The sequence below is a fragment of the Halictus rubicundus genome, chromosome 6, assembly GCF_050948215.1.
Source record: "Halictus rubicundus isolate RS-2024b chromosome 6, iyHalRubi1_principal, whole genome shotgun sequence".
Lineage (NCBI taxonomy): Eukaryota > Metazoa > Arthropoda > Insecta > Hymenoptera > Halictidae > Halictus > Halictus rubicundus.
Genome location: NC_135154.1, coordinates 13,296,957 through 13,320,761, shown reverse-complemented (window position 1 = coordinate 13,320,761; position 23,805 = coordinate 13,296,957). Strand labels below are relative to the sequence as shown.

Below are 23,805 nucleotides of genomic sequence, written 5' to 3'. Positions count from 1 at the left end.
CGTAAAAAACTTATCAATAATTGATGATCTGACGGTTTGATAAAAAGATTATTATTACAATATAGTATTTAGAGGAACGTTATGATTTCAAAATCCAGGTGTGCTCTACGCGAGACTACGCCATTGACTCACTGACAGTTCTACAGAATGTGAGAAAACGCCATTGGTTAACTTGCCTTCAGATTCTAAGAAATGTATGTATTCTGCACATGTGTGTGTGTGTATGTGTAAGCGCAAAAGAAATTACTTCGGCCATCTAAAAAGTAACATAAGTCAAAGGTATCAGTTAAACAATTTATCAATGTATCATTGTTTTGTGAAATGTTGAGACACTTAAATGGAAAAGGTATAACTTATATTACACCTGAAGCTCCAACAGAAAGTTGATGGATACCGGAGAAAGTTTCGAATTTTTAAATTAAATAAATAAATTTTATAGACTTAAAAATTATTGTAGATTGTCAAAGACAAATTTTTCAGCACTAATTTATTATTAATCTCTTGACCGTGGAGGACGATTAATCGCTTTCCAATATCTTTCCATTATCTTCTTAATTCAACCAATAATTCTGTAACTTTATTATATCGTAATATCCATATTTGTATAAATTATATTCTATATGTGTTAATAATTACAGGGTTTTTGTTATAACAATTTTATTTGCCTTCTATTATTACGTTTTGGCAAATTTTTAGAATTGAAAATCACCCGATTTACGGGTTGAAACAGTTATTTATAGTAATAAGTAATGGTGGTGGTTTTTCCCATAAAAATTTCATAATTTTATAATTTATAATTTTGAATTATCATTTGCATCGGAAACTGGCCACGCGCGTCGCTATGGCGGGAATACTATACTTATTCAATATGAACATAGCAACTTGATTGTTCTAAAATATTCCGCAGGAATTAAATTACACGTTTTGTTTTATATTTGTAACGACCGTAACCCTATTCAGGCGATAATCGTCCTAAATTGATCGGTAACGTTAAGGTTCCTTTATGTAATGGACATTTCCAAAAGTTGGCAGAAATACAAGCAAGAATTAGAAACGTCTTTCAGTTTTTCCGTGATGGGGCAAAGAAGATTTAGAATTTCAGTAATTTATAGAATAAACTATTCTTTTATTATCATCTGATCGCTACTTTGTAGCATTGCTTTTTGTTATTACTGATTCTATGTCGCGCATACTTAAATGATATCGATATCGCGTTAATAATTTTATCAACGTTTGAGTAATTAATTTGAAAATTATTCAATAATTTAACGATCATGATTTTGAGATGGGTGCCCTTATTGCTTCTCCGGAAGCAGGAGATTCATTGGTTAACGTCACACCACAAATGAAGAAATATTCTGCTATAACCGATGATCACTCAAAAAGTTTTATTTCTACAATGTCAGAGAGGGATAATGTTCTTCATAGAAGTTTAATTCGTTCGACTAATTTCAATAGCGTTAATGGCGTAAATAAAAGGGAATACGAAGAAGCATTGCTGATGCATAATTACGCATGTGATAAGATTAGTAACTCTACACTTCGCGAGGATTGTCAGTTTCCTTATTATAGGTGACTATTCTCATTATTTTACAGTATATGTAAAATTGCTATATTATAAATAGACTGTAGTACATAAAATTTAATATAAATGTATATTATAATTATCGAATGAACGCCTGAATTTTAGTGCGATTTACTCATGCTTAATGCTTATGTAATTAAATAATCAGTTCTTTGTAGGTGTAGTAAATACTATAGCCAATGTTCGGATACAGTCTTGGTGAAGGATGTAGGTGTATCTTGCACGCTTTTAAATCAGTATAGTCCGGATGTGCCTGATTCAGAAGCAAAAAATTATTTAGTTAAACAACTTAAAAGGGAATACAATGATCTATCTAATATTACAAATAAAATAACTGCATACACCAAAGACATCTTAAATCATTTATCAAAGAAGCACCAAAAGAATCATGGGCTGGTCCAGAACTTGGTATTTAATAATAATTGCTAAAAATATAAAACAGTTTTTATTTCATTTTTAAATTCCTCTTTTCATAATTATGCAATCTATTAATTTTGTTTTATGCTCAAGGTTACTTCAAAGCATGCAATAGCATCTCAGTATGTAGATAGCAAAGGTAATCTCTGTTTGAAGTTAAGACTCTCGAGTAATACTGAAACACAATGCAGTAAACATCAAATTGCTGAAAAACCTAATAACACAGCAATTGAAGACAAAAATGTTGTAGAAGAATTGAACCATGAATATTGTAATTGTTTTATAACAAATTAAAATTATCATATCAATTGTTTTCTTTATTTAATGTTCTATTAATGCATTCATATACAGCGAGAAAACAGATTGTTGACGATACTAAACATGAGAAGGAAGTTCAAACCATTTTTATTGGAGAAAAAGCGGCAACAAGTACATCAAGTTTTTTATCGCAAAAAACTTCTTCTATTTATAATTATTTAACGACGAGGAAAAAGAGATCTTCAAATGAAATGTTAAAATCTTCATTAATAAGTAGTTATAAAAATAATAATTGTAAAGAACATTTTAAAAGAAGCAATCCTGTTGTATTCACCAACTGGAAAGAAATTTCAAAATCCAGACGATTAAAAAATAATGTACCACCCACCACGTATAATAAATCACACGAAACGGTTTGTTTATTATGATTAAACATTGAATATAACTAAAATTAACATTTGTATTTGTATTTTATATTTTTTTATTGGTCAATTTTTATTTCAGATTTACTATTGAAGTATATTTTTCATTTTTCTTTTTTTATTATGATAGTGTCAGTTTGTTCATCTAAAATTTATATTTTTAATCTAATGTGTAATTGTTTTGAATTTCAGATCGAAATAAAAGGAACAAGTACCCAATCACGATCTCTCAACAGCAGAATTCACAATATATTAAATACAAGGTTTCATACCATTAATATACGAATTATAAAACATACTAAAAAGCAAGCATAGCTTTTGTAAACATCAAGTTTACTATTTGGCAAATATTTTTACACATTTTTATTTTTTGATTGAATTTTATTAGGCTCAGAATAAATGTATTACAATTGAATAACTTTTGTTCTGAATATTAAATTAATATTAGAAAATAAATTTTATAATAATTGTAAAACTTAATTTATAGATATACTATATGATACTAGATGTATAATATTAAATTAAATTCTATACAATTTATATTTATTTTTTTATAACAATTTACTATTTATTTACTCTATGGAAATAAGTTATAAGTATATATACATTAAAATGCATCGCTCTCATCGCAAATACAAAATAGTTTACAATCTCTTGAATACATAAATATACTTGGGCACACGATGTACACTTATTTAAATTTCAATAAGTAATGTGATGTACAAAATATTATAATTTACTATAGATATTCACGTATTTATAGCATAACAATGCATAATAGTTAAAATTTTAAACCAGTACCATTTTTTATTGATTTTAAACGAATTCAAATATTCACGATTTAATTATCAATAATTAGCACATTTCGTTAAAAACTAAATTGGTAATTTTACAAGATATCATCTGGAATTCGCAGAAAACTTTGCATTTAACGATACTTGCGCTTTTGATTGTTTCACATGAGATGTGCGAACGGGAGATTGAAAATCTAATGACACTCGTTTGGAACTGTTCAGTACAATTGGAGACAAGTTTGATGCTTCACCGTAGCACTGTAATCTATCTAGCCGTTTTTGTATAGCGGCAGACTTCGCCGAATGATTATTCAATAAACTTCTCTCTGAAATTTCTTGAAGCGAAGAATTACAATTTTTGTTAGACAACATTTTATTTATATGATCTTTATCCGGAGTAAATTGATCTGAATGTCTGGTTGGCTTCTTTTGTGCTTCTTCTGACATTTCTGCTGCACATTTGGATACATACGAACTGGTGTCCTACATTAAAAAATGAATAAGAAGTCTTAAAAATTAGTATTAAATGGTTACAAGCTATAAGTGCAGATTTACATAACCAGCCACAGTAAAAAGGAGTCGAAAGAACAAGTTGTTTAATATTGTAATTCATCAAAGCTCAAATTATTTTAAAATCAGTTACTAATTTCAAAGCATTAAACAATTGTGGTTAAAATTATAGATTGAAAAATATGTAAATTATTTTTTCAGTACCGTGACTAAACGTTTTAATTCATCGAACGGCCCTTGCAGATGATTCTGTTTAGGATTTTGTGTGAAGGTACTTCGATCAGTACAGTATGTCATCGGTATACTCCACGACGTAGCCCGTCGCCATTCTAAATTACTGCAGGCAATAAATGATCCTATTGTTAAAATTTCTGCATATCCATAAGCAGAAATTCCGTGCCAGAATAATACTGATATATAAAAGGATTGAGACTCCGTGTACGGACACGCAAGATACGTAGCTTGAAAATTTTTCATGCCCTGCAAATATAAAAACCATTAGTTACTATATACTGCTATATTTTAGAGGTGTACAAGAATGTGAATATGTTGGATCAGGACGCGTCAAGAATTTTATTTGGGATCGGGACGGGTTCTCGAATATATTGGGTACCCGACATTTTCGGCTTCTCGCACACCTTTAGTAACTTTACGTTTTTCTCCTCAAATTTTAATTTTGATTTCCTTCATTAACAATGTCTGAGAATCGAAAATTAAATTTTGCTTCAATCCACACTACATAATATTAATTTTCATACCAATTACTGCCAAACAGGAAATTCACACTTACATAAGGTTCATTCACAATGTAGACAACAATCCCAACTGTATCGAGCTCACCATAAGCTGGAGCATAATTGGGCTTATTTATATCGCATAATGACGTACACGTCCTCTGAGGATAAAGTTTATCAGATGTATTTATTCGACTAAATAATGTATTCCAGCCTGCGGTTAATTGCAAATCATTTCCTCTACGAAAATAGAAACAATCGATAATTATTGTACAATAATGAAAGAGAATGCACAAATAAGCGGAGTAAAACCTTTTCATCGATGGCGTGACATTGCAAACAGTTATACAATTTCCTTCTTTTAGAATATCAGTGACTTCTTCATTTGGTGTCCAAATCGAAAGAATGGCACTTGTTTCTTCCTCAACTATTCGAATTTTTAAAACAGGTGTAACCCGCCTTTGTGGTGGCAAACTTTCTTTCAATCGCGATTTCAATTCTTGTCTTATTGTTTCTTCCTTCATGCGACATTTATTTATTAATTGTTGCTGTTCTTGTTTTGAAAGAAATTTCTGTAATAAAGCAAAACCAAAAATATTAATATAAAAATAAATGTCTCTACTTAGTTACCAAATGCAAAGTAAGAGAAGAATATAGCCTGTACCCCTTCAGATAATTTTTCACGATCTTTGATCCATTCCATTGCTGCCAGATCAATGCTATCTGGAGTCGAGTTACTTTTTCTCCTTTCTGTAGAAAAATATTTCTCTGCATTTTCATAGAATGCTTCTGTCAGTGATCGACATTCTTTTTCATAAGCAGCGTTAGCTTTCTCCTCGCATCTAGTATTACGAAAAACTAAAATTTTGAATTAAATAATTAATTGTACACGCAATAGTGATCGAAGTGATAGGATTATGTATCTTACTAGATTCGCCGGAAGATGTTTTTTCGTGGTACAATATCGGGTACACCCTTGCAACTACGACCTTAATTTTTCCAATTAAACCTCCATACAGACAAATACATTTTAACTTTGTACATATTGGTCTTGAAGGTGTTGCGTATCCTAGTTTTGTGTCCCATCTTGCTCTTCTCGTTGCGTTCGTATGAATTTTTAAACAGACATTCTCTGGAACCTACAAATTAATTATTTCTACTAGGAGAATAAATTTCTTTCGCAATTAAATGTTTACAAAAGCTGTATTTACTTCCAAAGGTGAACATCCTTGTTCACAATGTAATAATTCCGATCCATATGTAATCAGTTTTGTTCCTACTTTCACTTTACCTCGTGTAATATTTTCGTTCATCGCGTGATCGACAGTGGCCTGAACACTGTACCATCCATCTGTTAATGTTAATTTCTTTGAAGGAGGTTTCAAGTCATTTGAAGTTACAGTATTATCAACAGGGTTAACATACTATAAAAGAAAATGTGAATAAAGTAATATAAAAATACTGTACCGTTCTATACATATTAAACACGAAATTACCTCGGTAATAGATGATACGCACAAAACCATTCTTTTAGACGCAACGTCATCTTTCTCTAAAATTTTTCTTAAAGCTGGTCTCTGAGATCTATCGATTTCTCGGTCGTAACGATATTTCAATTCCATCATCACTCTTGCTGGAGTCAATGCTCTAGGAATGAATCCTTTTGTATAAGTAATATAAACTTCATATACTTTGCTCCTAGCTTTATTTATAATTTATATAATTGGAATCTTTACCTTGGCAAAACAACAGAAGCGAATTTCATTCTATCTATTGATGCCAACTTCCACACTATCCATCTATAATGATTTTCCAACCATCCGTTAGGAAGTAAGTTGGGATCCACTCCTGGACTTGCCAAAAAAGATCTTTTAATCTCTGATATTCCCACATAGCCATTTTCATCTAGAATTAAACACGCTCCGTCTTCCAGCTGTATACCTTCGCTATTATTCTGTACAATACTTTGCCTAAACATGTTACAAATACATTTCTTCGTAAATAATCTTAGCTGTACCTTTGCAACAAAAAGTCTTCAATCAAATAGTATGTCGAGTATACAGGGTGTACCTCTAACTCTGTTGTAACGCGATATCTCGGGAAATTTTTTATGCCACGCGAAATGTCAAAAGGATTAATCATTTGATGATCTTGAAATCTCGAAAAAATGACCTTGAGGAAAAAATTATTCCCATCATAATATACGTTCCCTTGAACCAAATAATTTGTTGTTTTGACATTGCGCGTAGCATAAAAAATAGCGTGGAGATCTCGCATTATAACAAAGTTAGCGGAACACCCATTATTAATGATTTTTCTTACCCATAGAAATCTGAACATCGAAATTTATATTTTACTGCATTGTCAGCTGATACATCCAAAATTTCAGGTGGTAATTTTCGTTGAATCAGCTAGTAAAAAACAATGTTTAATTACAATTTGGTGAATCAATTTAAACATATGCGTACCTGGATCAACCATTACCTCCTGATAAGTACATAGTATTGGAGCACCTCCCTTGCTAACTTCTCTCCAAGATATACGATTATTATGATTAATTTTCCTGTAAGAATATAATCTACCAATTGTTGGCTTTGGTTTGCTTGTTTCTTTCAGCTTGATTTGTTCTTCCTGTAAATACATACATTATCAGACATAAAAATTATCAGAATCTGCAAAATGTGAATTGTGCTATCCACCTGATCTAAAGCCGATTGCAAACGCTTTTCTAATATACCAGCAGTTTGGTCTATAAAGTCTAACATTAATTGGGTGTCACCATAATCATTGACAACAGTTCCATCGCACCTCTTTTCATTATTCATTGATCCTTGGTATAACAATAAATTTTCTTTTTCTACATCTGAATTTATACAATTATCACTTAATTGTTTTACATTAGGTATACGTGCAATTTTGCTATTTTTGGTCTTTGCAGCATTTGTACTTTTCCGACGTGCGCCTGCACTTTTTCTCTTTTTAGTAACAAATTGTCCACCTATTACAGGGCTCAATGGCACGTTTGTAGCATCATTATTCTCTGTAGTTGATGCAGGAGATATCCACTGGTTAAAAATCTCTGAACTGTTTTCATCTTCTACAAGTGCAGCTGCACTTTCTTCGATTTCATTAGAAATTAAAGAATTTATCTCCATATCAATATCTTGCTTATTTGCATCCACTAATTCATTAGTGTCTTTGGTTTTGTCTAAAGGCAATGCCACATTTGAAACTGAAGATATTTCCTGATTCCCTTTCTTGTTATTAATCTTGGAATAATTACATACATTCCTCTGTACTTGGAATTCATTGCTGAAACGCAACTTTTTAAATTGATTGGACATTGTTTCTCTGTTTATAGATGCATCATCCAAATCGTTAATTTTGCGTTTTGGCAGCGATTTGGACAAAGAAGCATTATCTTCACAAATTTCCATAGCTTCTTCAGAAAGTAGGTCTTTTGCTTTCAATAGAGCTTCTCCTGTAATATTAGTATCCTTACCGCTTGCTGTATGAAACCCTTGTACTTTAGGTATATCAAATTTAGCAGAATCTTTGTGTTCCGGTAAAAGTTCATTATCATAAGCTTGCAAAGTTTGATCAGAAAATAATGTTTTTGCTTTCAACAAAGCTTCCTCTGTAATTTTCATATCTTTACCACTTGCTGTTTGGAACCCTTGTATTTTAGGAATTTTAAATTTAGCCGAATCTCTGTCTTTCTGCAGTGATTTGGTTAATAAAGTATCGCTACCGTAACTTTCTAAATCGTCATCCGCAAATAATGTCTTCGCTTTCAGTAAAGCTTCCTCTGTTATGTTCATATCTTTACCACTTGCTGTTTGGAACCCTTGTATTTTAGCAATTTTAAATTTAGCTGAATCTTTGTCTTTGTGCAGTGATTTGGTTAATAAAGGATCGCTGTCGTAACTTTCCAATTCTTCATCCAAAAATAATGTTTTTGCTTTGAGTAACGCTTCCTCTGTAATGTTCATCTCTTTACCACTTGCTGTTTGAAACCCTTGTACTATAGGCAGTTCAAATTTAGCTGAATCTTTGTGTTTCTGTTGTGATTTATTTAATGAAGGACTAATGTCATAATTTTCCATGGTTTCTTCAGAAAATAATGCTTCTGCTTCCAACAAAGCTTCCTGTGTAGTATTTATATTCTTATTAGCTGCTATTTGAGATTCTTGTACTTCAACCATTTTGAATTTTTTTGAATCTTCGCATTTCTGCACAGGTTCATTTAATAAATGTAAAGAAGGCACATTATCGCAGTTTTCCAAAATCTCGTTAGAAAATAAGGATTTTGCTTTCAATAAAGCTGCCTCTGTAATTTTCATATTCTTACCGCTTGCTGTTTGAAACCCTTGTACTTTAGGTACTTTGAACTGCACTGTATCCTTGCGTTTGCACAAGGATTCATTTAACAAAGGAGAACAAGGTACATAATCGCAACTCCCCAAATCTTCATCCGAAAATAATGTCTTTGCTTTCAGTAAAGCTTGCTCTGTAATGTTCATATTTTTACCACTTGCTGTTTGGAACCCTTGTAGTTTAGCAATTTTAAATTCAACCGAATCTTTGTCTTTCTGCATGTCAATGTCATAATTTTCCATGGTTTCTTCAGAAAATAATGCTTCTGCTTCCAACAAAGCTTCCTGTGTAGTATTCATATTCTTATTACCTGCTATTTGACATTCTTGTACTTTAAGCATTTCGAATTTTACCGAATCTTTGCATTTCTGCATAGGTTCATCTAATAATGATGAAAAAGGCACGTTATCACAGTTTTCCAAAGACTCGTCAGAAAATAAGGCTTTTGCTTTCAATAAAGCCGTCTCTGTAATTTTCATATTCTTACCACTTGCTGTTTGAAACCCTTGTACTTTTGACATTTTTAATTCGGCAGTATCTTTGCATTTCGGCAATGATTCGCCTAATACTGGTTCACCGTCACAACTTTCGAACGTCTCATCAGAAAATAATGCTTTTGCTTTGAGTAATGCGTCTTCTGCAATATTCATATTCTTACCACTTGCTGTTTGAAATCCTCTGATTTTTGACATTTTCAGTTTTGTTACATTTTTTGAACTATTACCAGATGATTGCTTAGCTTTTGTTTCAGTCATTTGAGGTATTTTTACTGAAGCACTACCGACAGTAGGATTTACTAAATTACAATTTGTAAGAAATGGCAATTTTCCTTTATTTTTTTGCATTTCTACGAATGTTTTCGGATTTTTTAATGACTGTTCCCCAGCTGTAAGTCATTTACCACTGTGTCATTTATTTTTCGCTTTCTAATTATAATGTTTTGACATTTTTCTTACATGTCTGGACTTGTACATGACAAATGTCGGACGATATTTTCAACAATTTCGAATGCACGTGTATGTCATGAACGTAGCATTGGATGATTGGAACCAATTGGAACTGATGTGTGGCCAGAGAGAAAATGAGAGTGCTCACGCTCGGGATTTTAGTGTCCTCGGTATAGTGCTGCCCCCTAGTCTAATTTTTAGCCTGGACCAGAACCTGCATCATCTTACCTGCATCGAGAGGAAATGAGAGCACTGTTATGTACGTATTAGGGACCCGAAATTACGATACTTGTCTGCAGATGGCACAACCGGTTAATCTATCAATTTCGCGGCATGAGTTCAAACGCCTCAAAGTACTAAGGTACTAAACTCCCGAACGCGGCTTTATCTGGGAAGGGAAAATGGATATAAAATGTTATAAACGTAACTTGGTCGGAAAACTTTACTGTATTTCAAATAATGTTGATGGGTCGACAAAGTGATTTTCGAGATCAAAAACGAGTGTGTCGAGGGCCTTTGCTCTGTTCCTTTTATCGGACCTCCGGTTCCAGGATGCGTTGATAGTGGGGCGTCGTGAGGTCCAATCAGAAGGGTAGTCTCCTCCCCTAAGTTGCGTGGGCCTAGAATGCGTAAGGCCTCGAGGGAGTGGCCCAAGGGGACGTAATCTGAGGGGTTACTCGCGTGTAGCATGCCACGTGCGTTTCGATTGCCGTTCGATGTCTTCGTAGGTGGCCTCTTGTTCGGGGGTGACTAATTTATGTCTTCCGGGTCCTTGAGGGAGGCTGTAGAGCTGTCTTCTCTCGGGTCTGTTTTTCCTCGTTGTCCTTCGCTTAAGCGGGCCTGGTCCTAGTAGAAGTGGTTCCGCTCCGTTATCGCTTGTAGCTGGCATTCCTTGCGTCTCGCTTTCCCTACTCGAGTGACCTCTTAACTTAACATAACATTTTCTAACTGCGCTTTCTTAAAAATTATCCTTATAGAATACGTGTCTGTTCGAATACGCGCGGTATCATGTCTAGTTATTACCGAGATGGCGCCTGTTTCGATTAGGGCGACGTCACAGCACAAACGAGGTCAACGAGGTATACCTCGTCTGTGGGTCTAAGACTGTGGTGGGTGTTGGATCTGCTCCGGGCTAGAATTTAGTGTGGGGGCAGCACTATATCGGAGGCACAAAAACCGCGGGCGTGAGCACTCTCCTGTCGATACTTACGAAGACATATGGAACGAATTTCAATCTTTATAGGTTATGTTACTATCTATTTATTTATGTAGTAATGTAAACCTGTAATTTATAATATGCAAGGATTGCATAATTACATTTTTGCCCCCTTAAAAACTTATTTTCTGCATTATTTATAAATGTGTGAAAAGTAAAAATGACGGAAAAAATTACTTCTAGTCAATATACACAAGAAAGAAAGTGGGATTATGTTAAAATAGATGACAATGTTTACATGTTTTCTGTCACACAGAGGAATGATGGGATCGAAGTTTTATTAACCAATTTATGTGAGATATGGATGGAAACATTGTCAGACGTGATTATTTTAAAAAGATGCAAGGTGCTGAATCATAAAATAGATTAAATTAGTTTTGGAGTAACTAGTGTAACATTTTTATAAGTTTAATATGTCATCTTTTTTTATCTCAGGAACTAAATCCACTTTTAAATATCGATGCTTTTAATTATAAAGATATCGTGGCAAGTATTTTAAATAATTTACATAAGCATATTGATGAAGCCTCTGTTGAACAAATAAAGCTACGAATTCAGTTAGAGGGAGGATCGTTGAAATTTATTTTAAATCTATTAAAAGGAACTCCGCAAGAACTTTGGAATCTGATAACTAAACCTTTGTGTATATCATTCATGGAATTAAATCGTCAACACAAAATTCTTTTAGATTTGATCAAAAAGAAGGATGTGGAAATTGCTGAATACAGAGCCCAAGGTGTTGAATTAACAAGACGTAAGATTTCTTTAATATAAGAACCGTCTTTGCTTTGCGTTATTGCAATATAAAATCTAATACTTCATTTGTTGGTACAGAGAATATTAAAACAGAAGTTTTTAGAGAAGAACAACTGAAGATGCATATCCCAGTTCCCGATATGAACATGTACATAAATTTGCTCCAAGATAGTGAACATTTTTATAACAAACTCGATTTGCAGAAAGAGAGTGTAGTACATATAGGATCCACAAGGTTGTAAAATTAAAATAACATTATGGTTTTGCGAAATTTAGAAGAACGATTATAATCAAATTGTATCATTATATATTGCAGTGAGGCAAGTAACAGTGGTAGGATGGAAGAACCAGAAGAGTGTAGTAATGTGTCTAAGAAGGATAGCTTAAGAGTCCTGTATGCAACATCTACAAAATCTAAAGGCAGAATTCAAAAAGATGTAAATAAAAGTAAAGTAGGAATTATAAACATGATGCTTAAGAAGCCCACTAAAAAATTAAACAAAGGTTTAAAGAGTTTTATATCGTAGAGAATCAAAGAATATAAGATGAATTGAATTGCATGCTAAAAAGGAATGCATATTTAAAATTTACAAAGTATATATTCTATATTGTCTATTTTTACATAATAATCAAATTACACTTCTATCAATTTGAAGTATAAAATATCTATGTATATAATTTACAAGATTGATTCATTTTCACGTACTACTTTTATATAGTAATACTATGTACAAACTCTAATCAAATTTTATTTATCAAATCAAACTAAGGGCCCGGGATAGTCACGTGACTTTTTAATTAATAATTTCCATTCACAGCCTTTAGACAAAAACTTAAGATCAGTCTTGGTCTTGATCCGACGGGTCTTAAATTTTATTTTGTTCATTTCTTATATTATGGAATCAAACTAAATTATGGGATCAAGTGTCTATTGATGGTTCAGAAAGAAGCGAAATTATTAAACAAAAAATGAATTAGAATAGAATACTATTAGGATAATAAATAAGTAAATGTGAAAAATAAAAAAGAAGTGGCCACCTATGTAGTTTATTGCTCCAATTGCTTGTAATAAAAAAAATAATGTAATAAAAAGATGAAATAAAGATTTATTAGCAAAGAAAATGTGTAAAAACTGTAAAAGAATCTAACGAAACTGTAAAACAAAGATTTCCTATATACGAACATTTGTCAAAAATGTGAAAAGATGCAATAAAAAAAATTGGGCTCGTCCGGGATTTGAACCCGGGACCTCTCGCACCCTAAGCGAGAATCATACCCCTAGACCAACGAGCCACGCTATTGATGTTTGCTATTCTGGAGATATCTTGCATAATGGCGGTTCGATGGCCGATCCAGAGTATTATCATCCTTATTGTTTTATGATAATTTCCTTCATTATATGGTAACGCGCATGGAAAATGGCGGAACGAGGACGACAAGATTTCAACAGGAGCGCGCTAACCGTGCGGTGCGGGCGGGTAATCAGCGTATATTTTCGTTAAATTATATGGAATAGTCTTCATTGAAGGTAGATTTTTCTGACACGTTTAATCACATGCTCTTATCAAAATTTCAGGCATGTTACACGGGTCAATGCGCCGAAAAGATCCCTGAGGGCTTGGTGGGTGTTGTCGGTTACGATTGCACGAGCTTAGATCTTTCCTACAACGAGCTAACCTCAATCACCGCTGTCAAACACTTCGACAGGCTACAGGTGTTGATACTGGACAACAATAAACTTCGGGATCTGAGAACACTGCCTCAAATGCCGACATTGACTACACTCAGCCTAAATAACAACAAGGTTTGGGGTTGTTTTTGCTTTATTTTGAATATTATGATGCGACTGTGAACGTTATGCATCTGTGTATGGAAACTGTACATATGCTTATGTCTATGATTCTGTAAGTTTCAGCTATGATTTATTAGAACGTCATATTATTTTTGTTTAAGCTCAAAATTAAGTACGAAAGATTCTGATTTTTATGTTTTGAACTGTGAAATTTTAAGCTTATATGCATAGTTTGTACTACTTATCATGCTATGGTATTATCGCTGATAAGGGGAATTACTTTGTGGGTGTGTACATCGAAAAATCGCTAAATCAATCGGGTCAGCGAATGATTCTTTGACCCCCATATTTTCTTTCATAATATATGTTTCGTTATCATATTATGAATAAAGGTTTACGAAGTGGCAGCTGTATAGTCTGATAATAATACAAACAAATAGTAATGGTTTTTAATTCGCGGAAAACATGCAATTAATAAAATGTATAAACGGTCCACTATTTTTTGAAGTATTGTAAAATTGACAAAAATGTTGAGTAAAAGTTACATGGTATGAGGAGGTATATGCGATATATAATTAAGAAGAAAATTGTTTGTTCGATGGGGCAATTATTGTGGTGAACAAATAATAAATAATTTTTTAATTTTTTAAGATGTGAAGGTCATCGATGTTTCTTTGTCGATGTCTTCAGCTTCAATTTCTCATTCTGTTCTGCGTCTAGATATCTCACATTGACGGCGTATTAAAAAGAATACAAGAATGTTGTCCGAACTTGGTCTATGTGAGCCTGTTGGGCAATCCAGGATGTCCAGATCAGCTGACCAATCCATCTACCGATGAAGAGGATTACAATCGGTACAGATTATACGCGATATACGTGTTGCCTCCAAGTCTTCGATTTCTCGATTCGCGCCCGGTAACGCGCCAAGAGAAAATCGATGCTGAAATTCGAGGGAAATTCTCGAGGACTATAAAACTTGTCCCCGAATTGACGTCGAAATTCGTATCGAACTCGATGGACGAGATCGACGATATATTCTTCAACATTCATTACACTCCTCTTCCATCGTCGACTCGGGATCCCCATGATCACAAAGGTACCATTTTTAATTACTGTGGGTGATTGAATTATTAACGACACTTGCGTACACTGACGAATAGACTACGAGTCTTTATGCAAAATAAAAATGTTTACAAGACATTCTTTTACTTTTCTCGTTATTTCAAGCTCCACTTATCACCTTCTGTTCTAGGTGCTTTCGGAAAATGCAAGTACCGATACTCCGGCAAGAATTCCGAGGGAAATCGTTTCATCTCCAACAACGACCTCTGAACACGAGCCTAAAGATTCGAAAAGTTACCTGCGGCAGTAAGTTACCGTCATTGCGTTTCTAATAAATGACGAAAACAGCAGTTAGGTGCGTAGAACGACTTCCATGTAAAGTTGTAGCACAAATTGTACCTTGTTTTCTTACCGTGCCCGAAATATTCATGACAAAGATCTACGCGCCTGACGTCGCACTTGTTTGAATATCTTGTAATCGTTACCTTTTTATACATTGTTATCCTTAATGAATCAAGATGAATAAACGTATAAAATTTTTATTATCATGTACAACGATGTATGTGACATATAAGTACGTTTAATTCTATTCCCTAACATACCTTAAAGGAGCGTCACACATTGTTCCGAGCGTTTGGTGTTCGGAAACAGAGATGGTCAGATGCGCAACTCGAATTTTTAACACATTATGGTCCTGGTGTTCGAATTTACATCGAAAACTTTACGCAAAAATCTATGCACGAAGCTCTCTGGTATAGCAAGCTTTGTCCCGTTGCCCGACGAAATGTTAAAACATTTTTAAATTACATGCAAAGTATTGTGCCCTGACCAGAATTGCTTTAAATATAATTTTCGTAATAAACGTAGTTTGAGAAACTAAAAGACTTTTTAGTGGTTCAATAAATTCTTGAAGCTTTCTACATTCTCTCAAACTTCGCCTAGCTTTAACACTCGGAAAGTGGATTGGTTTAGCTCCATTTAGGCAGTTGTTCATCTATTTTATGAAACCTATTTTCAATTGATCCTCTGATCTTCTTATTGCATCTAATGAACCTTCAATTGAAATGAATCATCAGCAGCTGAGTATCTAAGACGATACCTTCGAAATACTGGGTCAAAACGGACCCTGGCCTCGCCATCCAAGTGTTAATGTTCGCAAACAATAGCGGACCGCAATGTGTTAACAGGCTTCCCCTCGCTATTGACTTTAATTGTTAATTTAGCGTTATTGGTCCTTAATGTACAAAGAACAATCTCTGGCTCTCGATAAACCGCGTCCGTCGAACAGATAATTAATCTCGTCTCGAACGCACGATTCGAAGTACCCTAATAGCCACACGTTTCGTCGCGCAGTGCAAATCTTTCGCGTGAGCTTACATCGAAGGCAGTTTATAGTTTCGATTTCGTTGACCCTGTATCTGGGGTGAACCCTACAGTTTTTAGTCCCATGAAGACGTACGTATAGGCAGCAATCTTTGGATCTGTTTGGGCCCTCATTTTCGTCAAGTACAATTTGGAATACACTCGATCGAGCTATGTTGATTTCCTCGTCAAATCCAGTTATTAGTAAGTAACCGCCGGTTTGAGAATGTCGTTACAAACTATGAAATCGATTGGATTACCTTGGTCAAGTTAAACCCAGACGCGGTATAATTATATCGCACGATTATGCGCTGTCGGCGAAGACCAAAGACTCGACCGCTTGCTTGTTTGGTGTAGTACAAAATGCCGAATTCGCTAAGTACGTCAGCCTTCTGATTCGTTTCATCAAAAACGCTCGAATACTGGATTTACAAAAATCCCCCGTGCTTCGCATCGGTGTTTCGCGATTGGTTTCTCCACTGTTTTCGTGGCAAGTACAGGCAGTGCTCGACGACATTCAACCATGCAGAGTTAACCGATTAGAAATGATTACAGTCAACAGTCTAATCAAATTTAGCGTACGAGGCGTGCACAAATTTCTACTGAATTTAATATCAGTAAACTCGACCGTAACAATTTATGCATTACATTTTCGTCGAGTTTATTAATTGCCTGGAGAATGTATTTATTTATAATTGACACGATATGCGTTGTAAACGTTTTATTTCAAAGATCAGAGAAGAACTTGCAGAGCCTCGTTAATATATTTCGTTCGTTGTATTAAAAATATATAATATACGCAAGCAGAAATGTAAAAGATTTCAATGTCCGATGTGCAACAGTTTCTAGTATTTTCTGTTTTCTTTTTTCGTTCCATCTGGTCATTTGTTGCTAAGAATTAAAGTAGAAAGGTTTCATAAAATATTTTACGAATGCGTATACATCGTCTTTGAGGAGCTAAGTCTATTTCCAAACACAACAAGAATTTAAAAAGAATATATCTGTTTACACTATTCACTGGCAAGTGATGTGCGGTTTTATACTAAAAAGAATAAAATAAATCATCAATACTCTTTTAGACATACGTAATTATTTTCGTATTTTGCCACCTCCCCAAAATTTGTATCGTTACTACCGATTACGTATAAAAATGATAAACAACAATATTCAGAAAATAGGTCGAAACACGTATGTTCCTCAATAAGAGCAAATACAACTATGTATAAATGCCGGAAAGGCGCAGTTGAATCCGACAGTGCAACATCCAATGACAACATACAAGGTAATTAAAATCACTTGACCATCCTGTTTTGTATTTATATGTTTGTATTTTCGAAATCATTAAAAACGGTTTCTTAAACGACTTCATTTCGTACGATTGGTATCTTGGTTAGAAACTGAGGACTGCCTGTACACGAAACACCGACTTTCTACGAATGTCAACATAGACGGAAGCTCGTGTTTTTCTTTTCAGAGCTCCATTGCTTATACCACACTCTTATTAATTCTACAAGAATGTATAAATATAACATTTATATGGATACATGTGGTTAAGTACTGGGAACCGGTCATATTTAATTTCTTAAATATACCGTTCCGCGAACTTGGCAATGTTCGACGCAAGAAAAAATGTTCAGAGTATTGTACAACACTGGAAGCATCTTTCTCTCCAAGAAAGGAAAGTGTCCACAATGGCCACCGCGTTCCAAAACATCTTCTTTCACGTCTATTACACCGTGTTCCATTATTAATTTCATTTCAAATCATTGAAATTTAATCAAATATCTCTACCTCTGTTACACAAATAACTTAGGTAGACTAGGTAGACGATACAAATGGAAACAGGAAAACAAAAATACAGAATAAAATATATAGCAGAAACAAAAATCGTCGAATTACAATAGCGGAGCGAATATTTGGAACGCGGTGGCATTAATTACCTCTTCCCATCTTTTCTCTTTCCCGTGATTAAACAACGCTTGGCCACGAAGAATGCTCATGCACCGTAAATACTTGATTGGTCATCTCGTCTCACGGTTGGACGGATGCCCGTGAAGAATCGCTTCGCGATCGTCTACTGTCGTTAAACTCATCGGGGAAGGACGAAGTATCTAACGTTTACCTTCGACATATTGCACGATTCTGCGCGTCGAACCCTCATCGAATCGATCCTTCGTCTGTTATTCTAGTTTAGGGTTCCCATACTTTCCAAAAACGGGACATAGACACCGAGGATGGAGAAAGTAACGCGAGAACGACTCGGACGAAAGAATGCGAAAGGCGCGTAGTAATGTACAGACTGTTTAAAAAAAAAACATTCAACACTTACGGGGTACGTAGGACACACCATCGATGAACAGAGATTGAAAATTCAATCGTTTTTCCGGGATATAAACATTCTCGTATATTATAGTCGATTTATTACTGGCTTCCCGGTGTTTACAAAAATCGATCAACATGTCCTTTTTCTATTTCGTCGGACGAGCATCTTTTGCTATAACTAGACTGCATATCTTTATGCAAAATAAAAATTCAGTATCTGTTGCCAAGATACTCACGAATTTCTTTCCTTGAGTAATTTTAACAGATCTTCAGTTCCTTTAATCTGTCTATTGTTTCAAGTTGCAATTACTCGTCTTCAATATGAAAAAGTCCGCAGTCTAGCTACGACGTTCAGAAAGCGTACACCGCGTAGAAGCCAATAATTCAGTTACGATATCAACATAGGAAAATATTTACACCTCGGAAAGGGAGTTCTGCCATATTCGCTGAGGTGTCTTCACTCGGTATGCCCTATATCGTACAAGCGTTCAATCTTCTTTTGAACAGCCCTGTAGTCGTGTAGCTTTTCGTACAGAGAAGCCCAGAGCGTGAGAACAAGATACTTAGGAAATAAAAACTACAAATAGAACTAGAACGGGGTTTTACGATATCATGTACAAATGAAACTCGACGTGAACGTAAGCACTAATTGAAGAAATCAAAAGATCCGATCGTTCGTAACTAGAAATTAGGTAAAGTACCTGGCGGCAGTACGCCATAATTGGCAACGGATCGTTCATCGAAATGGTACCGTCAACGGCGGACGATCGTTAGAAATTTTAGACTGTGTCCTGGACAGGATACGATGCTCCCAACAAGGCACTAATTTCCATTCCGGGAATCACATTTCGATCTAATTCACCGTTTTGGCGCGTTAATACAAGCCACGTATGTACATTTCGGTTAACCTAGGCCGAATCGTGTAAACGATTCCATCGATACGCGAATATTCCGTCGCCGTGGCATGATTGGAACATCGCGCCGTGATGTCTATGAGCCGTTGTTCTTTCCATGGTTGTGCAGATTTGGCCTCAACGTGACAGCACCCTCCACCCAGAAGTTCGGCCTTTCGATCATGCTCTGCCATAACGAAAGCTCGCGACCTGTTGCGTCCATCCAGTCCACCGGCTTTCCGTAATGTTTTCCTGAAAATTATATGTTGGTTAAATGTTGCCGACATTTGGTAACAATGTTCTTCGTTTAGCTTGCCGGTCGTTCCACGAAAAATATTGGTCACTTAGATCAAAATGTTTGAGTTACAATAATTTAAAAATTCATGATTCACGAGGAAGATTTGGTTTAGAGGATCAAGTTTTTGAGTGTTACATACCTGTCCCTAGATTAAATCGAACTCCGCCCAAAAATTCGTTGCTAGCGATACGATCGTGATCCCAGACTGTCAATTCCAGTCCACGTTCTGCCAGTTCCTGCAGACTCACGTCTTTATAAATAAAAGTGTGACCCCATACTGGTGAACCACCAGATCTGCGAACCACTCCAGTCTTTTGTTTTCCTGAACGACCCTTGTCGGGTAGTAAGTAACTGAAAACATCAAACATTGGCGATCAGAATTAGCTACAACTAAAAAAACAAAATAAAGAAAATAAACGACTAAAAAACAATTCTTGTTTTCCTTTCTTTAATTTCTTCCTTCAACTGTAGTACTTACGATTTTTGCCGAAATAAGCGTTATTAAATAAAATAAAAATACTAGGTCAGTATAAATCAGTAAAATGGAAAGTTCTGTATTCGTATTAACTGTTTTAAAAAAATGTTTCATATATTATTTTATATACGAATTCCTACAACATTTTAAAGTAACAAGAATTAAGACCACACAGGCTCTTTTTCATCGTTGATTGAATAAACTTTTCTTTAACTCTGGCCTTGCTTCAGTGGATTGTGAAAACGAAAGTTTGAAAGTCTCTAATTGAAGAACTGCAGGGAAATACCTTTTACAAAATGGATCACACGTGCCAGAATTCTTCCCTCTGGTTTGCAGATTTCTCGCTTCTTTCACGAGCACGTGCAACGCTCCTCGACTCCAATTCTTTTTCCATTTCGAACCGGCTCGATCCGATCCGATCTCTCGATCGCGGTCCTGTTGCGTGGGATCCGGTGGCACGAATTTCAAGCCGACGATCACCTCACCTTTGTACGCGATTGGATCGTCGAACGGTTCCGTCTGAAATGAAATTTAATATTACTATTTGAATAACTGTAAATCTTCATTTCGTTAGATAAAAATGCTAATAGTATTTGCTAATTTTTCAGATCAACTGTTTAAGGTATTTTAAAGCTTAATATTTTCGTGTTTATCAACTCTCTGTTTTTGATTTACATTTGTGCTATTTAAATGTTTTCTAATTGTTCAAGCCGCGATACTGTGCAGCGATATTTTTTATTTTCACTTTCATTTCACGATTTACTAATCCACCGAGTGTTCATTATCTAATTGTTAGTATTTATCACCCAGAGCAATGACTATGCTTTAGAAAGGGAATTGTATACACAAAAAGACGTCTTGCAGACAAGAGAAATCTTTTTCTTCTCCTGCAACATGTACAGTCTAATGATCAACCATTTCAAGTTTCTATCAGCGAATCGTTGGTCAATGATTGCAATAAAGATTGTTATCATTAAAATTGAAATGATTGAAAACTCTTATGCGAAATAAAAATGTTCTACATTAATTATGAGAAACAGGTTACATAACAAATTTTGTTGTCGCAATAATTGTAGTAATAATTGAGGACAATGTTATGACGTTCATAAATTCTTCTCATGTGTTTACTGATTCCTAGTTCTTCTATCTATTTTTGTCGTAAATAGATCAATTCTACGGTCTAAACGATTATGGTTAAATGCTGAAATGATTAAGTACTTACTCTCTCCTGAAGCGGGTACCATTTCGGCGTGGGATCGTCGAAGATCTTATTCTCCAAGGGCATTCGAACCTCCCCGAGGAAATCGTTGCGTCCAAACATGTCCGAGTGCCAAACCGTCAGCCATAGCGTTCTGGTCTCCAATCCGCTCAGACTCATGTGGAACTGAAACATTATTGTGATCACGAGTTGTAGACATTCCTAACTCCCACTCGCAACAAGAGGTAACGTCATTTCGACTGTAAGTTTATTACCTTCAGTGTTTCGTTGAATTCCGGATTTAAGGTGTGCTTCTTCACTTTTGTCTTCCTCTTGCCGCTCTTCGATTTGTCCGGCAACAGGTAGACTTTCACGTACCTGACGAAAGACCTTGGTTTTTATTGATGCTCGCGAACGACTTTTTGGTAACAGATATTATTCAGTGGTACAGTGGGGCCACTCAAAATGTAAACAAATTTTTTCTGGTCTACACAGAATTACTTTTCACTTTTATGTTCACTTAGAAAAGTGAAAAAAAAAGTTTTGCACGATTTTGACCCTCGTACGATGGACCATTTTGACAACCATACGGTTTATCGTACACTGGCGATACACATGCTTATTCTAGACATGTTGATGTTTCTATTGTTTAGTTTAATGATGATTTTGAAATCTTAGAAATTAGATTAACTTCATCAATTAAGAATAGATCTGGTAGGTCTGGTCTCTTAAATAGTATAGTGTGAAAATTATACAAGATTTTGCTACTGTAAAATGTAAGAATGTGATAATAGAAAGAGCAGTGTTTTTCGTACTGTTAAAAGACTACGAATGTTCATGCAGATTCTTACTTTTCTACATCAACACAGAGAAATTAAAGTCCTGGAAAATTATATCATCTATTTTGCCATAGAATAAAAATGACCTCAAATTGCAATCATTTCTATCAAACTACATATTTCATTATTTCCTGAGCACTTGCATAAGTCGTAAACTATGAAATAATTAATAAATATATTTGACTAGGCTCATGCACTTTTAAAAAGTATTCATACTATACAGAATGCACTACTGTATTTATTCCTCACTGTACCTTTAAGAAAAAAGTGTACTAACGTGTAGACTGCTCCTATAAATTGGCAGTAACTATTTATAAAGTAACAAGACAATTAGTAGTTTGAAAGACACAAACCAATAATGTTACAGTAACAAATTGTCTGTTGTTATTAATTTGTACTTCGAAGGGTTCTCTCTCTCTTTTCCTCACTGACAAATTAATTTGTAATACTAATTTATTGCAGCATACTTCAGATATTTTCTTTCGAAGTACAGATTATAACACACTGTATATACGTCAGTACGCTCCCTATTTTTCTAAAAACAGATGAGTTTTTTACATAATAATCTATATATTCTACATTTCATATTCATTTGCCAATACGATCTCGTAGAAAAACATATGCACACTTCGATTGTTAGTACCTAAATCACGAATGTATATAAGTATGTGCTTAAATAACAATATTCTGTTAACACATTTTTGGAACAAGAATAAACATTTTTGGAACAAGAAAACAAAAAACTCTGAGTTTAACAAAAACTTAATTTAACTTTAGTTTCTTTAAGTTTATCTTTTGGAATTCTGAATTTGCATGAACATTTGTTGTACATCAATAAGTTAACAACAAAAATTATGCAACAGTGTTTGAAGGATAGGAAACGAACGAAGCGTGCATATATTTGTTTGTGGACATTCTGTGCATTTAATATTCTATCGGAACGTTCAACCGAAAGAGGAAACATTTCGCTGCGATCAAGGTGTTGAGATAAGCGACACAGTTACTTACGGATCGGATCGTTTGCGTTTGACATCAACAGGTGCAAGATTCTTGCATTTCGTCACGTGCACCTCGAACGTTAGATGTTTGTAATCGTATTGCAACGCGAATTCGACTTCTCCGGTGACGGCTACAGAACGACAGCACCGGCCTTCTCCAGCACCGCTATAAACCGATGCCATTGAATCCGAACGTGCCTGAAAAATAAATGTCAAAGTTAGAAATATGCGTTTGCGGCGAAAATGTGCACAAGGAACAGTAAAATCTGTAGAAAAATTTTGAAATATTTACTATTTTCAACTTATAAAAAAGAGACTATGGCAAGGGACTTGGCATAGGACGGTAAGGGACCCTGTCACAATTCATCAATAATCATTCGTGTGTCGAGTCAGTAGAAACACTGACAATGACGGGCCATGCGAGAGATAGACGCTTATCGTGGAGCTGTGATCCGGAGATCCAATAACATTTTTTTTTAAATTCATACTTGAATCGATGGACGATGTTAATTTATTTGTTGGTACACGTAGAGGTACATTGAACCCTACT

The 23,805-nt window shown here is 34.8% G+C and overlaps 5 protein-coding genes and 1 non-coding gene across 7 annotated transcripts in view; 3 read left to right on the top strand and 3 right to left on the bottom strand.

Moving 5' to 3' along the window:
- The first annotated feature begins 1,164 nt into the window (after window positions 1-1,164).
- LOC143355319 (uncharacterized) lies at window positions 1,165-3,056 on the top strand. Its single transcript, XM_076790051.1, has 5 exons — window positions 1,165-1,572; window positions 1,744-1,993; window positions 2,096-2,273; window positions 2,354-2,673; window positions 2,875-3,056. The coding sequence occupies exons 1-5, from the start codon at window positions 1,286-1,288 to the stop codon at window positions 2,995-2,997; spliced, it is 1,158 nt and encodes a 385-aa protein (XP_076646166.1). The 5' UTR covers window positions 1,165-1,285; the 3' UTR covers window positions 2,998-3,056.
- A 94-nt stretch (window positions 3,057-3,150) lies between these two features.
- LOC143355318 (uncharacterized) lies at window positions 3,151-10,102 on the bottom strand. Its single transcript, XM_076790050.1, has 12 exons — window positions 7,420-10,102; window positions 7,205-7,351; window positions 7,043-7,131; window positions 6,457-6,690; window positions 6,217-6,367; window positions 5,932-6,144; window positions 5,649-5,859; window positions 5,385-5,578; window positions 5,033-5,292; window positions 4,777-4,960; window positions 4,191-4,466; window positions 3,151-3,959 (listed from the first exon to the last, which is right to left on the bottom strand). The coding sequence occupies exons 1-12, from the start codon at window positions 9,940-9,942 to the stop codon at window positions 3,582-3,584; spliced, it is 4,860 nt and encodes a 1,619-aa protein (XP_076646165.1). The 5' UTR covers window positions 9,943-10,102; the 3' UTR covers window positions 3,151-3,581.
- Window positions 10,103-11,217: 1,115 nt separating this feature from the next.
- Window positions 11,218-13,132, top strand: LOC143355312 (non-homologous end-joining factor 1). Of its 2 annotated transcripts, XM_076790044.1 has the most exons (5): window positions 11,218-11,606; window positions 11,696-12,014; window positions 12,095-12,251; window positions 12,333-12,453; window positions 12,499-13,132. In XM_076790044.1, exons 1-5 carry the CDS (start codon window positions 11,421-11,423, stop codon window positions 12,541-12,543), a joined length of 828 nt encoding a protein of 275 aa, XP_076646159.1. In that variant the 5' UTR covers window positions 11,218-11,420; the 3' UTR covers window positions 12,544-13,132. The 2 variants fall into 2 exon arrangements, with proteins under 2 accessions (XP_076646159.1, XP_076646158.1); XM_076790043.1 differs by having other exon boundaries at window positions 12,333-13,132.
- A 105-nt stretch (window positions 13,133-13,237) lies between these two features.
- Window positions 13,238-13,309, bottom strand: Trnap-agg (transfer RNA proline (anticodon AGG)). Its single transcript has one exon. It is a non-coding gene; the product is annotated as a tRNA-Pro (tRNA).
- A 28-nt stretch (window positions 13,310-13,337) lies between these two features.
- Window positions 13,338-19,218, top strand: LOC143355314 (leucine-rich melanocyte differentiation-associated protein). Its single transcript, XM_076790046.1, has 4 exons — window positions 13,338-13,494; window positions 13,593-13,820; window positions 14,529-14,904; window positions 15,061-19,218. The coding sequence occupies exons 1-4, from the start codon at window positions 13,435-13,437 to the stop codon at window positions 15,138-15,140; spliced, it is 744 nt and encodes a 247-aa protein (XP_076646161.1). The 5' UTR covers window positions 13,338-13,434; the 3' UTR covers window positions 15,141-19,218.
- Window positions 15,394-23,805, bottom strand: part of LOC143355304 (uncharacterized) — a 54,797-nt gene continuing 46,385 nt past the window's right edge. Inside the window, exons 14-19 of the mRNA XM_076790026.1 lie at window positions 23,266-23,453; window positions 21,694-21,796; window positions 21,443-21,604; window positions 20,507-20,739; window positions 19,885-20,096; window positions 15,394-19,699 (exon numbers count right to left, since the gene is read on the bottom strand). Coding sequence (XP_076646141.1) covers window positions 19,545-19,699; window positions 19,885-20,096; window positions 20,507-20,739; window positions 21,443-21,604; window positions 21,694-21,796; window positions 23,266-23,453 — 1,053 coding nt within the window. The 3' untranslated portion in view covers window positions 15,394-19,544. The remainder of the gene's footprint in view (window positions 19,700-19,884; window positions 20,097-20,506; window positions 20,740-21,442; window positions 21,605-21,693; window positions 21,797-23,265; window positions 23,454-23,805) is intronic.

Coding starts and splice junctions, on each gene's coding strand:
- LOC143355319 (XM_076790051.1), top strand. CDS start 1,286: ATGGGTGCCCTTATTGCTTCTCCGGAAGCAGGAGATTCATTGGTTAAC. Junction 2,274..2,353: donor AGAATTGAACCATGAATATT/GTAATTGTTTTA, acceptor ATTCATATACAG/CGAGAAAACAGATTGTTGAC. Junction 2,674..2,874: donor ATAATAAATCACACGAAACG/GTTTGTTTATTA, acceptor TTTGAATTTCAG/ATCGAAATAAAAGGAACAAG.
- LOC143355318 (XM_076790050.1), bottom strand. CDS start 9,942: ATGCAAAAAAATAAAGGAAAATTGCCATTTCTTACAAATTGTAATTTA. Junction 7,132..7,204: donor TACTATGTACTTATCAGGAG/GTAATGGTTGAT, acceptor GTTTTTTACTAG/CTGATTCAACGAAAATTACC. Junction 5,860..5,931: donor AAGGATGTTCACCTTTGGAA/GTAAATACAGCT, acceptor ATTAATTTGTAG/GTTCCAGAGAATGTCTGTTT.
- LOC143355312 (XM_076790043.1), top strand. CDS start 11,421: ATGACGGAAAAAATTACTTCTAGTCAATATACACAAGAAAGAAAGTGG. Junction 11,607..11,695: donor TTATTTTAAAAAGATGCAAG/GTGCTGAATCAT, acceptor TTTTTATCTCAG/GAACTAAATCCACTTTTAAA. Junction 12,015..12,094: donor AGGTGTTGAATTAACAAGAC/GTAAGATTTCTT, acceptor TTGTTGGTACAG/AGAATATTAAAACAGAAGTT.
- LOC143355314 (XM_076790046.1), top strand. CDS start 13,435: ATGGCGGAACGAGGACGACAAGATTTCAACAGGAGCGCGCTAACCGTG. Junction 13,495..13,592: donor TAACCGTGCGGTGCGGGCGG/GTAATCAGCGTA, acceptor TCAAAATTTCAG/GCATGTTACACGGGTCAATG. Junction 14,905..15,060: donor GGATCCCCATGATCACAAAG/GTACCATTTTTA, acceptor CTTCTGTTCTAG/GTGCTTTCGGAAAATGCAAG.